At 47.7% G+C, this 16,950-nt stretch overlaps 1 protein-coding gene across 4 annotated transcripts in view; it reads right to left on the bottom strand.

The window, feature by feature from the left end:
* Positions 1 to 538: 538 nt before the first annotated feature.
* Positions 539 to 16,950, bottom strand: part of GMEB2 (glucocorticoid modulatory element binding protein 2) — a 136,640-nt gene continuing 120,228 nt past the window's right edge. For all 4 annotated transcript variants that reach the window (XM_069243284.1, XM_069243282.1, XM_069243283.1 and 1 more), the window contains one exon: positions 539 to 3,307. In XM_069243284.1, the coding sequence (XP_069099385.1) occupies positions 2,667 to 3,307 (641 nt within the window). In that variant the 3' untranslated portion in view covers positions 539 to 2,666. The remainder of the gene's footprint in view (positions 3,308 to 16,950) is intronic.

Here is a 16,950-nt window from a genome sequence, read left to right as displayed (position 1 = left end):
TCGTTACAACTTCCATTTAGGAGGGGATGTCCCTTTCAGGAACACACATAATTGTATTTGGAAAGGGTTACACTACCCTGTTAGCAAGTTGGAAACGCTTTTATCACTTGCAAACGTGGCGAAGTACATCTCAAAACACTGCTGTGGCAAAATCTGTCATTTTGTGAATTGCAGGGTTTGCCAGCACAAAGTGTTTCATACATCAGACCTCAAAACTTTTAAAGTTACAGGTTTTGTTTTGAGAAGGCCAACACAGTTACCCAGAATTTGTCATATGTAAACAGAGTAACATTCTTTTTATGTCTTTTTTGAGGGAACGTGAAAATATCTTCATAAAGAGTGCTATGAACAGAGTGATAAGCGCAGGTTACGTGAATGACCTTGACGGGAATATACGTGAATGACCTTGACGGGAATAACCTGAACACTCTAGTCTTCCCTCCGCAAATCGTGGGCAAGTGCACTGGGACTGTGATTATTGGGCTAATATTAGTCAAATCAATCGGCATTTTATTAATAATGAAACAGACAACGGACATAATTAGCTACTGCCTTGCTTTATTTTTGTGCAACTAATGTTTTTTTCCAGCAGCATGTGCACGGGATAAGGTCAAAAAGATGAAAGTAAACGAAGAGAGTTCCTAAACACAAACAGCCCAGGTGAGCGGGATTGCAAAGCAAACAAACAATTAATCCCGGTTCATTGTCCGTGCGCCAGTCACAAAACCTCGGCGGTCAGCAGATCTGTTCAAACTGATGCGCTCAGATGCTAAAGCTTCTGCGGCCTACCGCCGCCATCACCACCCTCTGCACTGGGGGGCTGCATCTCAAGTGCTCATCTTCCCAACTGTGGTGCCTTCAACGTGGTCCAAGCCTTTTGTATCGAACTGCTGATTCAGTCGTACATTGCTGTACCCAGATGTGCACCAACCACTAAGAGGTTGGCCTCACATTAGCATACTCAACAAACAGCTCGGCCCTGGTCTCAAAGTTAGCAAGTACTACTCCAGTTATCAGTGAACAATTCCGTCCTACAGTTCCACAGACAGCTGACACTACTACACCACACGGAAGGCTCCCAGGTGCGAAGGAGACTTTGCCGCTGTGTTTCTTAAATAACAACTGAGTATCAAATCGCACACAGCCACATAAGAACTCACCTTGTGTAGTCCGACCAATTGCCCACCAAAACTTCATTACACTACCCAACTCTAAACTTAATTCTACATTGCCGTACACATTTGCCAGCTCTGCACCACACTCCTGGTTCCTGTTACCAACCAAACCCTACTCTGCTGTGTCTTGCTCTACTCTGGGCCCAATGAGCCGATTTTGTTGTTCTGAGCCACGCTGCCATATGAAGTCTGCATGTAATGTGGTAATGCCATGCTTCCCAGTACCCGGGCTCAGCCCACTTTCATTTAGAGTTTCCCCCCACAAGAGCAGCACGTTTAAATGCAGCATGCCTCGAAGAGACCAAAAGTATAAAACCAAACGAACAAACAAAAAACTATACACAGAATAAATACAGTGGCTCTGTTTCACAGAGCTGGAAGTCTGTTCTTTGCTTCCAATCACCTGAGCATGAGGTTTCCCATTTCTGTCATTACTTGAGACCAGATTCTGCCTTCCTTCGCCTCAACCAAGTACAGACTGCAGTCATTTTATCCTTCAACCATTCTGTGTGCTCTCATTTTATCCTTGAGTGGTCCTTACTTCCCTATCTGCAGTCCTGAACCTGCTTTCTTGCCCTCGCCTTAATGCAGAATATGTTTGGTTGCTAGTGAAAAGGCTTTCACTTATCTCCTTAGTAGAAGGCTACCTTACTTCAAAGATCTCAAGCATCGAACTGCACCATTGGATAGTCGCCCCTTGCTCACATCTGTGCACAAATCACAGTATTTCTTTTTGCAACCAACTTTCACACCCTTCTGTCACACACCACTCGCTCTTCCTTCTTGATGTTGCATCCATGCAGAGCTTCCTTCATCTTCCCCACATCCCTTTCTCATATTCTTTTAATATTTCCACATCCTCGATGTGCAGCTTCAGCATCCACTGCCCCAGCTCAACCGCGCCACCTGGCAAGCCATTGCTTTCAACCTCCCTATCTGCTTCAACGATAAATGCATCCCCACCCAGGCTGCAACGCCAAGCTGCCCTTCCCCAACCATTCATATGACTCGACTGCCTACCACCCCTTGTCTAAACCATGAAAGTCCAGTATTCAAGGCACCGTTCACATTAAGGCCTCGTTGTCCCGTACTAATGCATAGTTTTCACTTCAACCTTTCTTTTGTATTTCAAAAAAATTACCATAATAACTCCTTCTTCTTATGCGAGGTCTCATCTGAAGGCATGCATAGACAGAACATAGAGCGAAGAACCAGCCACAGTTGAAAATGAAGTCGACAGTGGAGGAAACACTGAAAGTAGACTTTTCACAAGCCTGTCTGCTAGTCTTGCTCCTTTGACTGCATTGTCCTTGCTCTTTGGTTCCTCTCCCTCCTTCCCCATTTTTGCCATTCCACCTGAAAGCCTGGCCTCGCTTGGCTCCTTCGAGGAAACTGTACTGTTCCGTACAGACGGAGAAAGGGCAACTTCGACACTGTTGGCCCTGGAGGAAGACATTTCTGGGTGAGTCCTGGTTCTAAGATGCTCCAGTTTCACTTCTGTTCCTGCTCTTCTGCCATTGTGGTCACCTCAAAAGTTGCGGTGTGGTCATCTATTGTCATGGTGCCATCAATGGAGTTGCAAGGCATTGCCACAATCGTGCCTCCCGCAGAAGCAATCTGTGAAATGTTCTGAAAGGTCGTCCCAAGTCCCGACAGGTTTAGCAGCTGGTAGGGGCTCATCACCTTAACCAGCGTGCTGCCGTCCTGCATGGCTGCGGTGCTCAGCACTGCGAGGTTGGAAGCATCTGGGTGGAACTCTAGGGTGTTGGGGAAGCTGGAGCCAGGCGCTGCCAGCACTGTGTATCCTCCCATTAACGGGGAGGCTGGCGAGCTTACCTGGCCGCAGCTCTTGCTGAGGAGGGATGAAGAAATGGAGGACATGACTTTACTGACAGGGAGGTTGGTGATCTGAGAGATTGGCAGCCCCTGAGCCAGGGTGTACTGCGCTGACTGGCTGGAGAGCTGCGAGGTTATGGCGGCGGGTCCGGAGGTGGCTCTGCTGAGCCTGGGCCTCTTGGCAGGTGCGGGCATGCTCACTGGTGTTAAAGTCATGAGTACGTTGTTCAGGTGCTGGGATTTGTTCTTCAGTTCCTTGGCCCGTCGTCGGTGCTCGTCACACTGCTGTTCAAGTGCTGCAAAGAGAAAACGAGAGCGAGTGAGTGCAGCCGAAGTGGGAGTATTCTGATGAGGGCGGTATCGGCTATAGGTCACAGAGGTCAAATAGGAGACAGGATATCAAGGGCACGTGACATGTGTAAAGCTTTGGACAGTTTTTGTAATTAAATAGTTATTAATCATTTAGGCTATTCGGAATGTGACATTCCTGGATATTTTTATATACATTTCAAATTGTTCTTATTCAGGAAAGTGCTCCAGAAGGTATAGCAGTGATACATAATTCAGGTGCACAAGAGTAAATAACATTCCAGGGACTTGTAAAATGTCTAACCTACAAATGCCTCTGTGATCATGGTCCACCATGCCACAGAGGTGAAATGACAAACTGGATACCTGTAATCTTAACCCCCATGCATACGTTTCTTCATTAAATTCCTACACATTGAACACATCCACCCTGGCACAAGATCTAAAACAAGCTTGCTTCAAAGAACAAAAATATCTTTCAAAAAGTAATTGCAGTTAAAATTATAAGGAAAGATTACCCATTTACCAGGTAAAACACTAGTTTAGTTTCTAGAAATACTAGGAAACTAAACTTAAATTTGATTATGCCCCTTTAAGACATTAAGCTACTGCAGCATCCCAAAATGCAGTGCAGTGATAGCCTCTGTCGTTCCATTTTGACACACGGGAAAGCAAGTGATAAGTGCCCCAGTTCACAAAGGTATTTGGAGTCACACAGCCAGCCCTGCTACTTTCCAAATGCGATTCACAATACACAACATGCACAGCTGCCACTACGAATCACACTTCCAACACTGCAAGTCCTTATGAGTCACTAAGGGAAGGGACAGCTAAAGGGTGATAATCGCTCAAGATTATTTTTTGTGACCTCCTCCTAGGAAGAGTGGACTGCGGTACAATGGACCACTGCACATTTCACATAAGTCCCATTTGCAATGGGCTCCTCTTTATAGTACCGTGACTATTTCCTCTTGAAGATACAGGGGTGCAATGCTGGCAGATAGCCATATTTAATGCTGATGTAGGCCTTGGTCCCAGCATTCGCTATTGTGCGCAACTAACCCAGAGCCCATTCCTGAGGCTGTCGGTTTGTGACTCGATGTGCGCAGGGAATGATTCCTAAAATCTTTGCTGTGCAATGGCTGAGGCTGCTCGCAGTGCAAAACGATGCATATTGTTGCAAGAAAGTTGGCCCCGAGTAAGTGCCATGATCTAAATCAATATGTTAATGCACCTTCTCCTGGCTATGCAGGCGGGGGGCTTTGATATGAACTAAATAGAGATACTCAAGATGGAGAACTTGGGGTACGCGTATATAAAACATTTCCTTCTCTGTCATGGGATCTTCATCAATATTCATAAACCAGATAGAACAGCAAGATTATATGGGGGGCTGGGAGATGGGCAAAATAGGGAAGTGTTTAAAATAAAGGATAAAGTAGTGAAAAAATGCACAGAAATACACTTACAGGCCTAGTATGCCTAGAGGAAACACAATCTAGGCTTCAGTGTGTGACTTAAGTAAAACGGATCACCTTAAAATTCCTCTAAAACTTATGTTAATAGGACATTCTCAGAGAAACACAAACAAAAACAGTTTTCTTTGCAGTGGAAAAGACTCTAGAGCTATTAACATACCTGCTGATATTACACAAAACAATGAACAAGGTAATGAATGGAAACGTGTAGTTAAATCGTAAGTCCAGTATCCCTTGGTAACACTTGTGTTCATAGAGCATGTCCTTTACTAAGAGGATAACATATAATAGATTTTTTTTACATGAAGTTATAATTCATACAAAACATGAAGGGTCCTATTCACAAAGGTAAATTTACACATGTAGATTGTAAGGAAATGCCTCATTGGCATGGTTACCCCCTGACTTTTTGCCTTTGCTGATGCTATGTTTTGATTTGAAAGTGTGCTGAGGCCTGCTAACCAGGCCCCAGCACCAGTGTTCTTTCCCTAACCTGTACTTTTGTTTTACACAATTGGCACACCCTGGCATCCAGGTAAGTCCCTTGTAACTGGTACCCCTGGTACCAAGGGCCCTGATGCCAGGGAAGGTCTCTAAGGGCTGCAGCATAGCTTATGCCACCCTGGGGACCCCTCACTCAGCACAGACACACTGCTTGCCAGCTTGTGTGGGCTGGTGAGAACAAAACGAGTAAGTCGACATGGCACTCCCCTCAGGGTGCCATGCCAACCTCACACTGCCTATGCAGTATAGATAAGTCACCCCTCTAGCAGGCCTTACAGCCCTAAGGCAGGGTGCACTATACCATAGGTGAGGGCACCAGTGCATGAGCACTGTGCCCCTACAGTGTCTAAGCAAAACCTTAGACATTGTATGTGCAGGGTAGCCATACGAGTATATGGTCTGGGAGTCTGTCAAACACGAACTCCACAGCACCATAATGGCTACACTGAAAACTGGGAAGTTTGGTATCAAACTTCTCAGCACAATAAATGCACACTGATGCCAGTGTACATGTTATTGTAAAATACACCCCAGAGGGCACCTTAGAGGTGCCCCCTGAAACTTAAACCAACTACCCGTGTAGGCTGACTGGTTCTAGCAGCCTGCCACACTCGAGACATGTTGCTGGCCACATGGGGAGAGTGCCTTTGTCACTCTGTGGCCAGTAACAAAGCTTGCACTGGGTGGAGATGCTATCACCTCCCCCAGGCAGGAGCTGTAACACCTGGCGGTGAGCCTCAAAGGCTTACCCCCTTTGTTCCAGCACCGCAGGGCACTCCAGCTAGTGGAGTTGCCCGCCCCCTCCGGCCACGGCCCCACTTTTGGCAGCAAGGCCGGTGGAGATAATGAGAATAACAAGGAGGAGTCACTGGCCAGTCAGGACAGCCCCTACGGTGTCCTGAGCTGAAGTGACTCTAACTTTTAGAAATCCTCCATCTTGCAGATGGAGGATTCCCCCAATAGGGATAGGAATGTGACCCCCTCCCCTTGGGAGGAGGCACAAAGAGGGTGTACCCACCCTCAGGGCTAGTAGCCATTGGCTACTAACCCCCAGACCTAAACACGCCCTTAAATTTAGTATTTAAGGGCTCCCCTGAACCTAAGAATTTAGATTCCTGCAACTTACCGAAGAAGAAGACTGCTGAACTGAAAATCCCTGCAGAAGAAGAAAGAAGACACCAACTGCTTTGGCCCCAGTCCTACCGGCCTGTCTCCTGCCTTCTAAAGAAACCTGCTACAGCAACGCTTTCTCCAGGACCAGCGACCTCTGAATCCTCAGAGGACTGCCCTGCTTCAAGAGGAACAAGAAACTCCAGAGGACAGCGGCCCTGTTCCAAAAAGACTGCAACTTTGTTTCAGAGGAGCAGATTTAAAGACCCCTGCAATCCCCGCAAGAAGCGTGAGACTTGCAACACTGCACCCGGCGACCCCGACTCGACTGGTGGAGAACCAACACCTCAGGGAGGACCCTCCGGCGACTCAGACACTGTGAGTAACCAAAGTTGTCCCCCCTGAGCCCCCACAGCGACGCCTGCAGAGGGAATCCCCAGGCTCCCCCTGACCGCGACTGCCTGACTCTAAAAACCCGACAGCTGGAAAAGACCCTGCACCCGCAGCCCCCAGCACCTGAAGGATCGGAACTCCAGTGCAGGAGTGACCCCCAGGAGGCCCTCTCCCTTGCCCAGGTGGTGGCTACCCCGAGGAGCCCCCCCCTTGCCTGCCTGCACCGCTGAAGAGACCCCTTGGTCTCCCATTGACTCCCATTGGAAACCCGATGCTTGTTTGCACACTGCACCCGGCTGCCCCCGCGCTGCTGAGGGTGTACTTTTTGTGTGGACTTGTGTCCCCCCCCGGTGCCCTACAAAACCCCCCTGGTCTGCCCTCCGAAGACGCGGGTACTTACCTGCTGGCAGACTGGAACCGGGGCACCCCCTTCTCTCCATTGAAGCCTATGCGTTTTGGGCACCACTTTGAACTCTGCACCTGACCGGCCCTGAGCTGCTGGTGTGGTGACTTTGGGGTTGCTCTGAACCCCCAACGGTGGGCTACCTTGGACCCCAATCTTAACCCCGTAGGAGGGTTTACTTACCTGCAAAACCTAACAATACTTTACCTCCCCCAGGAACTGTGAAAATTGCACTGTGTCCACTTTTAAAACAGCTAAATGTGTTTTATGTAAAAAGTATATATGCTACTGTAATTATTCAAAGTTCCTAAAGTACTTACCTGCAATACCTTTCAAATGAGATATTACATGTAGAATTTGAACCTGTGGTTCTTAAAATAAACTAAGAAAATATATTTTTCTATACAAAAACCTATTGGCTGGAATTGTCTCTGAGTGTGTGTTCCTCATTTATTGCCTGTGTGTATGTACAACAAATGCTTAACACTACTCCTTTGATAAGCCTACTGCTCGACCACACTACCACAAAATAGAGCATTAGTATTATCTCTTTTTGTCACTATCTTACCTCTAAGGGGAACCCTTGGACTCTGTGCATACTATTCCTTACTTTGAAATAGTGCATACAGAGCCAACTTCCTACATTGGTGGATCAGCGATGGGGTACAAGACTTTGCATTTGCTGGACTACTCAGCAAATACCTGATCACACGACAAATTCCAAAAATTGTCATTAGAAATTGATTTTTGCAATTTAAACTATTTTTCTAAATTCTTAAAAGACCTGGTAGGGCCTTGTGTTAGTCCTTGTTTAGCATTTCCTTTTAGAGTTTAAAAGTTTGTGAAAGTTTGAATTAGAACCTAGAACTAGTTTTAGATTCTTAAAAAGTATTCCAACTTTTAGAAGCATAATGTCTAGTACAGAGGTGAATGTGGTGGAACTCGACACCACCCCTTACCTCCATCTTAAGATGAGAGCTAAGGTCACTCTGTAAAATAAAGAAAATAACAATTGGCCCCAGACCTTCCAAACTATAGCTCCAGGAGCTTTTGGCAGAGTTTGAAAAGGCCAACCCCTCTGAGGATGGCAACACAGAGGATGAAGATAGTGACTTGGAGGAAAATTCCCCCCTACCAGTCCTAACTAGGGAGAACAGGGCCTCTCAAGCCCTGTCTCCAAACATAATAGTCAGGGATGCTGGTTCCCTCACAGGAGGGACCAACCTCTCTGAAATCACTGAGGATAACTCCAGTGAAGAGGACATCCAGTTAGCCAGGATGGCCAAAAGATTGGCTTTGGAAAGACAGATCCTAGCCATAGAAAGAGAAATACAAGAGATGGGCCTAGGACCCATCAATGGTGGCAGCAACATAACTAGGGTCAGAGATTCTCCTGACATGTTGAAAATCCCTAAAGGGATTGTAACTAAATATGAAGATGGTGATGACATCACCAAATGGTTCATAGCTTTTGAGAGGGCTTGTGTAACCAGAAAAGTTAACAGATCTCACTGGGGTGCTCTCCTTTGGGAAATGTTCACTGGAAAGTGTAGGGATAGACTCCTCACACTCTCTGGAAAAGATGCAGAATCTTATGACCTCATGAAGGGAACCCTGATTGAGGGCTTTGGATTCTCCACTGAGGAGTATAGAATTAGATTCAGGGGGGCTCAAAAAACCTTGAGCCAGACCTGGGTTGATTTTGTAGACTACTCAGTGAAAACACTGGATGGTTGGATTCAAGGCAGTGGTGTAAATAATTATGATGGGCTGTACAATTTATTTGTGAAAGAACACCTGTTAAGTAATTGTTTCAATGATAAACTGCATCAGCATCTGGTAGACCTAGGACCAATTTCTCCCCAAGAATTGGGAAAGAAGGCGGACCATTGGGTCAAGACTAGGGTGACCAAGACTTCCACAGGGGGTGACCAAAAGAAAGGGGTCACAAAGCCTCCCCAGGGGAAGAGTGTTGAGACATCCAAAAACAAAAATAGTAAAGAGTCTTCTACAGGCCCCCAAAAACCTGCACAGGAGGGTGGGCCCAGAGCCTCTTCACAAACCAATTTTGGGTACAAGGGTAAAAACTTTGATCCCAAAAAGGCCTGGTGTCGTAGCTGTAATCAGCCTGGACACCAAACTGGAGACAAGGCCTGTCCCAAGAAAACTGCCACTTCTAACTCCACTCCAGCTAACACTGGAATGGCTAGTCTCCAAGTGGGATCAACAGTGTGCCCAGAGCAAATCAGGTGTCACACTGAAGCTACATTAGTCTCTGAGGGTGGGGTGGATTTAGCCACACTAGCTGCCTGGCCCCCTAACATGCAAAAATACAGGCAGCAGCTCTTAATTAATGGGACAAGTGTAGAAGGCCTGAGGGATACAGGTGCCAGTGTCACCATGGTGACAGAGAAACTGGTTTCCCCTGGTCAATATCTGGCTGGACAAACTTATCCAGTCACCAACGCTGACAATCAGACTAAAGTACATCCCATGGCTATGGTAACTTTAGAGTGGGGAGGGATCAATGGCCTGAAACAGGTGGTGGTCTCCTCAAATATCCCAGTAGACTGTTTGCTTGGAAATGACCTGGAGTGTAGAACTGAAAACCCATGCAGCCATGCTGGGTATCCCTGAACTGGTGTGTGTCAAGACAAGGGCACAGTGCAAGGCTCAGGGTGAAAGAGTAGAGCTGGAGTCTGGAAAAAGGGCCCAGCCTACCAAGAGAAAAGGAAAGCCAGCTGGGAAACCAGCTGCAACACAACAACAAAAAGAGAACCTCTCTTCTCAGGAAGAAGTTCTGCCCTCTGAGGGAACTGAGCCTATGGAGTTAGAACCTTATCAGGTTGAGCTCTTAGGCCCAGGGGGACCCTCAAGGGAGCAGTTGTGTAAGGGGCAAGAAACCTGTCCCTCTCTTGAAGGCCTTAGGCAGCAAGCTGCTGAAGAGTCCAATGGCAAGAAAACTGGAACACATAGGGTCTATTGGGAAGATGGGCTCCTGTACACTGAGGCAAGGGATCCCAAACCTGGTGCCACTAGGAGAGTGGTAGTGCCTCAGGAGTTCAGAGAGTTCATACTGACCTTAGCCCATGATATTCCCCTTGCTGGGCATTTGGGACAAACCAAGACGTGGGAGAGACTAGTCAACCACTTCTACTGGCCCAACATGTCCCAGAAAGTTAAGGAGTTTTCTGTCTCCTGTACCACCTGTCAAGCCAGTGGTAAGACAGGTGGACATCCAAAGGCCCCCCTCATTCCATTTCCAGTGGTGGGGGTCCCCTTTGAAAGAGTGGGTGTGGACATAGTGGGTCCACTTGAACCTCCCACAGCCTCAGGAAATATGTACATCCTAGTAGTAGTGGATCATGCTACTAAGTATCCTGAAGCTATTCCCCTTAGGTCGACTACTGCCCCTGCAGTAGCCAAGCCCTCATTGGTATCTTTACCAGAGTGGGCTCCCCTAAGGAGGTGGTGTCTGACAGAGGTACCAACTTCATGTCAGCATACCTGAAACACATGTGGAATGAGTGTGGAGTGACTTATAAATTCACTACACCCCATCATCCACAAACTAATGGCCTTGTTGAGAGATTCAACAAGACATTAAAGGGCAAGATCATGGGGCTCCCAGAAAAACTCAAAAGGAGATGGGATGTCCTCCTGCCGCCATGTCTGCTCTTCGCTTACAGAGGTGCCTCAGAAGGGAGTAGGATTCTCATCCTTTGAACTTCTGTTTGGCCACCCTGTAATGGGACCACTAGCTCTTGTGAAAGAAGGCTGGGAGAGACCTCTTCATGAGCCTAAACAAGACATAGTGGACTATGTACTCGGCCTTCGCTCAAGGATGGCAGAGTACATGGAAAAGGCAAGTAAAAACCTTGAGGCTAGCCAACACCTCCAGAAGTTTTGGTATGACCAAAAGGCTGCACTGGTTGAATTTCAAACAGGGCAGAAAGTCTGGGTTTTGGAGCCTGCGGCTCCCAGGGAACTTCAGGACAAATGGAGTGGCCCTTACCCAGTGCTAGAGAGGAAGAGTCAGGTCACCTACCTGGTGGACCTGGGCACAAGCAGGAGCCCCAAGAGGGTGATCCATGTGAACCGCCTCAAGCTCTTCCATGACAGGGCTGATGTGAATCTGTTAATGATAACAGATGAGGATCAGGAAGCTGAGAGTGAGCCTCTCCCTGATCTTCTGTCATCAAACCCTAATGATGGCTCAGTAGATGGAGTGATCTATTCAGACACCCTCTCTGGCCAACAGCAATCTGACTGTAGGAAAGTCCTGCAGCAGTTTGCTGAGCTCTTTTCCCTAACCCCTGGTCAGACCCACCTGTGTACTCATGATGTGGACACAGGAGACAGCATGCCTGTCAAAAACAAAATATTCAGACAGTCTGATCAAGTTAAGGAAAGCATCAAGGTGGAAGTCCACAAGATGCTGGAATTGGGAGTAATTGAGCACTCTGACAGCCCCTGGGCTAGCCCAGTGGTCTTAGTCCCCAAACCTCACACCAAAGATGGAAAGAGAGAGATGAGGTTTTGTGTGGACTACAGAGGACTTAATTCTGTCACCAAGACAGATGCCCATCCCATTCCTAGAGCTGATGAACTGATAGAAAAATTAGGTGCTGCCAAATTCCTGAGTACCTTTGACTTAACAGCAGGGTACTGGCAAATCAAAATGGCACCTGGAGCAAAAGAAAAGACAGCATTCTCCACACCTGATGGGCATTATCAGTTCACTGTTATGCCCTTTGGTTTAAAGAATGCCCCTGCCACCTTCCAAAGGTTGGTGAATCAAGTCCTTGCTGGCTTGGAGTCCTTTAGTGCAGCTTATCTTGATGATATTGCTGTCTTTAGCTCCAACTGGCAGGATCACCTGGTCCACCTGAAGAAGGTTTTGAAGGCTCTGCAATCTGCAGGCCTCTCTATCAAGGCATCCAAATGCCAGATAGGGCAGGGAACTGTGGTTTACTTGGGACACCTTGTAGGTGGAGGCCAAGTTCAGCCACTCCAGCCTAAGATCCAGACTATTCTGGACTGGGCAGCTTCAAAAACCCAGACTCAAGTCAGGGCATTCCTTGGCTTGACTGGGTACTATAGGAGGTTTGTGAAGGGATATGGATCCATTGTGACAGCCCTCACAGAACTCACCTCCAAGAAAATGCCCAAGAAGGTAAACTGGACTGTAGAATGCCAACAGGCCTTTGACACCCTGAAACAAGCAATGTGCACAGCACCAGTTCTGAAAGCTCCAGATTACTCCAAGCAGTTCATTGTGCAGACAAACCTCTGAACATGGGATAGGGGCAGTTTTGTCCCAAACAAATGATGATGGCCTTGACCAGCCTGTTGCTTTCATTAGCAGGAGGTTACTCCCGAGGGAGCAGCGTTGGAGTGCCATTGAGAGGGAGGCCTTTGCTGTGGTTTGGTCCCTGAAGAAGCTGAGACCATACCTCTTTGGTACTCACTTCCTAGTTCAAACTGACCACAGACCTCTCAAATGGCTGATGCAAATGAAAGGTGAAAATCCAAAACTGTTGAGGTGGTCCATCTCCCTACAGGGAATGGGCTTTATAGTGGAACACAGACCTGGGACTGCCCATGCCAATGCAGATGGCCTTTCCAGGTTCTTCCACTTAGAAAATGAAGACTCTCTTGGGAAAGGTTAGTCTCATCCTCTTTCGTTTGGGGGGGGGGGTTGTGAAAGGAAATGCCTCCTTGGCATGGTTACCCCGTGACTTTTTGCCTTTGCTGATGCTATGTTTTGATTTGAAAGTGTGCTGAGGCCTGCTAACCAGGCCCCAGCACCAGTGTTCTTTCCCTAACCTGTACTTTTGTTTTACACAATTGGCACACCCTGGCATCCAGGTAAGTCCCTTGTAACTGGTACCCCTGGTACCAAGGGCCCTGATGCCAGGGAAAGTCTCTAAGGGCTGCAGCATAGCTTATGCCACCATGGGGACCCCTCACTCAGCACAGACACACTGCTTGCCAGCTTGTGTGGGCTGGTGAGAACAAAACGAGTAAGTCGACATGGCATTCCCCTCAGGGTGCCATGCCAACCTCACACTGCCTATGCAGTATAGATAAGTCACCCCTCTAGCAGGCCTTACAGCCCTAAGGCAGGGTGCACTATACCATAGGTGAGGGCACCAGTGCATGAGCACTGTGCCCCTACAGTGTCTAAGCAAAACCTTAGACATTGTAAGTGCAGGGTAGCCATAAGAGTATATGGTCTGGGAGTCTGTCAAACACGAACTCCACAGCACCATAATGGCTACACTGAAAACTGGGAAGTTTGGTATCAAACTTCTCAGCACAATAAATGCACACTGATGCCAGTGTACATGTTATTGTAAAATACACCCCAGACGGCACCTTAGAGGTGCCCCCTGAAACTTAAACCAACTACCCGTGTAGGCTGACTGGTTCTAGCAGCCTGCCACACTCGAGACATGTTGCTGGCCACATGGGGAGAGTGCCTTTGTCACTCTGTGGCCAGTAACAAAGCTTGCACTGGGTGGAGATGCTATCACCTCCCCCAGGCAGGAGCTGTAACACCTGGCGGTGAGCCTCAAAGGCTTACCCCCTTTGTTCCAGCACCGCAGGGCACTCCAGCTAGTGGAGTTGCCCGCCCCCTCCGGCCACGGCCCCACTTTTGGCAGCAAGGCCGGTGGAGATAATGAGAATAACAAGGAGGAGTCACTGGCCAGTCAGGACAGCCCCTAAGGTGTCCTGAGCTGAAGTGACTCTAACTTTTAGAAATCCTCCATCTTGCAGATGGAGGATTCCCCCAATAGGGATAGGAATGTGACCCCCTCCCCTTGGGAGGAGGCACAAAGCGGGTGTACCCACTCTCAGGGCTAGTAGCCATTGGCTACTAACCCCCCAGACCTAAACACGCCCTTAAATTTAGTATTTAAGGGCTTCCCTGAACCTAAGAATTTAGATTCCTGCAACTTACCGAAGAAGAAGACTGCTGAGCTCAAAACCCCTGCAGAAGAAGAAAGAAGACACCAACTGCTTTGGCCCCAGTCCTACCGGCCTGTCTCCTGCCTTCTAAAGAAACCTGCTCCAGCGACGCTTTCTCCAGGACCAGCGACCTCTGAATCCTCAGAGGACTGCCCTGCTTCAAGAGGAACAAGAAACTCCCGAGGACAGCGGCCCTGTTTCAAAAAGACTGCAACTTTGTTTCAGAGGAGCAGATTTAAAGACCCCTGCAATCCCCGCAAGAAGCGTGAGACTTGCAACACTGCACCCGGCGACCCCGACTCGACTGGTGGAGAACCAACACCTCAGGGAGGACCCTCCGGCGACTCCGAGACTGTGAGTAACCAAAGTTGTCCCCCCTGAGCCCCCACAGCGACGCCTGCAGAGGGAATCCCCAGGCTCCCCCTGACCGCGACTGCCTGACTCTAAAAACCCGACAGCTGGAAAAGACCCTGCACCTGCAGCCCCCAGCACCTGAAGGATCGGAACTCCAGTGCAGGTGTGACCCCCAGGAGGCCCTCTCCCTTGCCCACGTGGTGGCTACCCCGAGGAGCCCCCCCTTTGCCTGCCTGCACCGCTGAAGAGACCCCTTGGTCTCCCATCGACTCCCATTGGAAACCCGACGCTTGTTTGCACACTGCACCCGGCCGCCCCCGCGCTGCTGAGGGGGTACTTTTTGTGTGGACTTGTGTCCCCCCCGGTGCCCTACAAAACCCCCCTGGTCTGCCCTCCGAAGACGCGGGTACTTACCTGCTGGCAGACTGGAACCGGGGCACCCCCTTCTCTCCATTGAAGCCTATGCGTTTTGGGCACCACTTTGAACTCTGCACCTGACCGGCCCTGAGCTGCTGGTGTGGTGACTTTGGGGTTGCTCTGAACCCCCAACGGTGGGCTACCTTGGACCCCAATCTTAACCCCGTAGGTGGTTTACTTACCTGCAAAACCTAACAATACTTTACCTCCCCCAGGAACTGTGAAAATTGCACTGTGTCCACTTTTAAAACAGCTAAATGTGTTTTATGTAAAAAGTATATATGCTACTGTAATTATTCAAAGTTCCTAAAGTACTTACCTGCAATACCTTTCAAATGAGATATTACATGTAGAATTTGAACCTGTGGTTCTTAAAATAAACTAAGAAAACATATTTTTCTATACAAAAACCTATTGGCTGGAATTGTCTCTGAGTGTGTGTTCCTCATTTATTGCCTGTGTGTATGTACAACAAATGCTTAACACTACTCCTTTGATAAGCCTACTGCTCGACCACACTACCACAAAATAGAGCATTAGTATTATCTCTTTTTGCCATTATCTTACCTCTAAGGGGAACCCTTGGACTCTGTGCATACTATTCCTTACTTTGAAATAGTGCATACAGAGCCAACTTCCTACATAGATGTACTCATATGTAAACTTATTACTGCACTTTCCTGACTGAAAACCCCTCAATGGCCAAGAAGAACTTCAAAGATGGGATGGAAGAAGTCGCTGCCTGGATGAAAGAGAACTGCCTTAAGCTGAACTCTGACAAGACCGAGATCCTCATCCTGGGACCATCCTCCTCAGCCTGGGACGACTCCTGGTGGCCCTCAACACTTGGCAGCCCCTCCCACCCCCCAAAGACCACACACAAACCCTGGGCATCGTCCTCGACTCGGCATTCACCATGACAAGACAGGTCAATTCCGTCGCCTCCACCTGCTTCCACACCCTCAGACTCCCATGTACGATCTTCAGATGGATCCTTAACGACAGCTGCAAAACCGTGACACACGCCCTGATCGCAAGCAGACTTGACTACAACAACGTCCTCTATGCCAGAACCACAAAGAAGAAGCTGCAACAAATCCAGAACGCCGCCGCCAGACTTGTCCTGAACATCACTCGCCGAAAACACAGCACAGAACACCTGAGAGACCTCCACTGGCTCCCCGTCGAGAAGAGGATCAATTTAAAACTTCTTGTACATGCCTACAAGGCCCTCTACAACCTTGGGCCCAGCTACCTCAACCACCTCATCACCTGGTACTCCCCTGCCAGACCTCTCCGCTCCTCCCAGCAGTCGCTCGCCACGTACCCTGCATAAAGAATTCCTCAGCTGGAGGAAGATCGTTTACCTACCTCACGGCAAAATGTTGGAATACCATACCTCTCCACCTCAGACAGCTGCCATTGCTACCTCAATTCAGGAAGGTCCTCAAAACCTGGCTCTTCTACTGAACCCTGAGGACATATCCCCCAGCGCCTTGAGATCCTATGGGTGAGTGGTGCGCCCTAAGAATGACTGACTGATTGATTGACTGATTGATTGATTGAATGAGAAGTAAGTTTTTACTTTTTTGCTATTCACCATTCTAGAGTAAAAATGCACTACAAAGTACAAACTTACATATCTTACCTTCCATAAAAAAGGTGGGGTTGCCAGGATTTGTGAGTGTAAAGTTAGTACTACTAACTCTTCACACATAGGTGAAGGAAAATAATAATGTTTAATATTTATTTAAAAAATTGTAAAATATATGTGATTGTTAAATAAAATATAAATAAAATTAAAAAGATTATTATTAACCTACAACTAAAAAAGTCGAAGTCTTAACTCTTCCAATTACATGTTTTTATAAATAATTAAATAAATACAATATAGTTATCAATATTTTTAAAATTATTTCTTAAAAATCCCACTCTCATTTATTTAGTTATTATTCTGTGTTTTTTAAAATGTATTTGCCCAATTGATTTTACTTTT

The sequence above is a fragment of the Pleurodeles waltl genome, chromosome 7, assembly GCF_031143425.1.
Source record: "Pleurodeles waltl isolate 20211129_DDA chromosome 7, aPleWal1.hap1.20221129, whole genome shotgun sequence".
Lineage (NCBI taxonomy): Eukaryota > Metazoa > Chordata > Amphibia > Caudata > Salamandridae > Pleurodeles > Pleurodeles waltl.
This window is presented reverse-complemented; position numbering and strand designations above follow the sequence as displayed.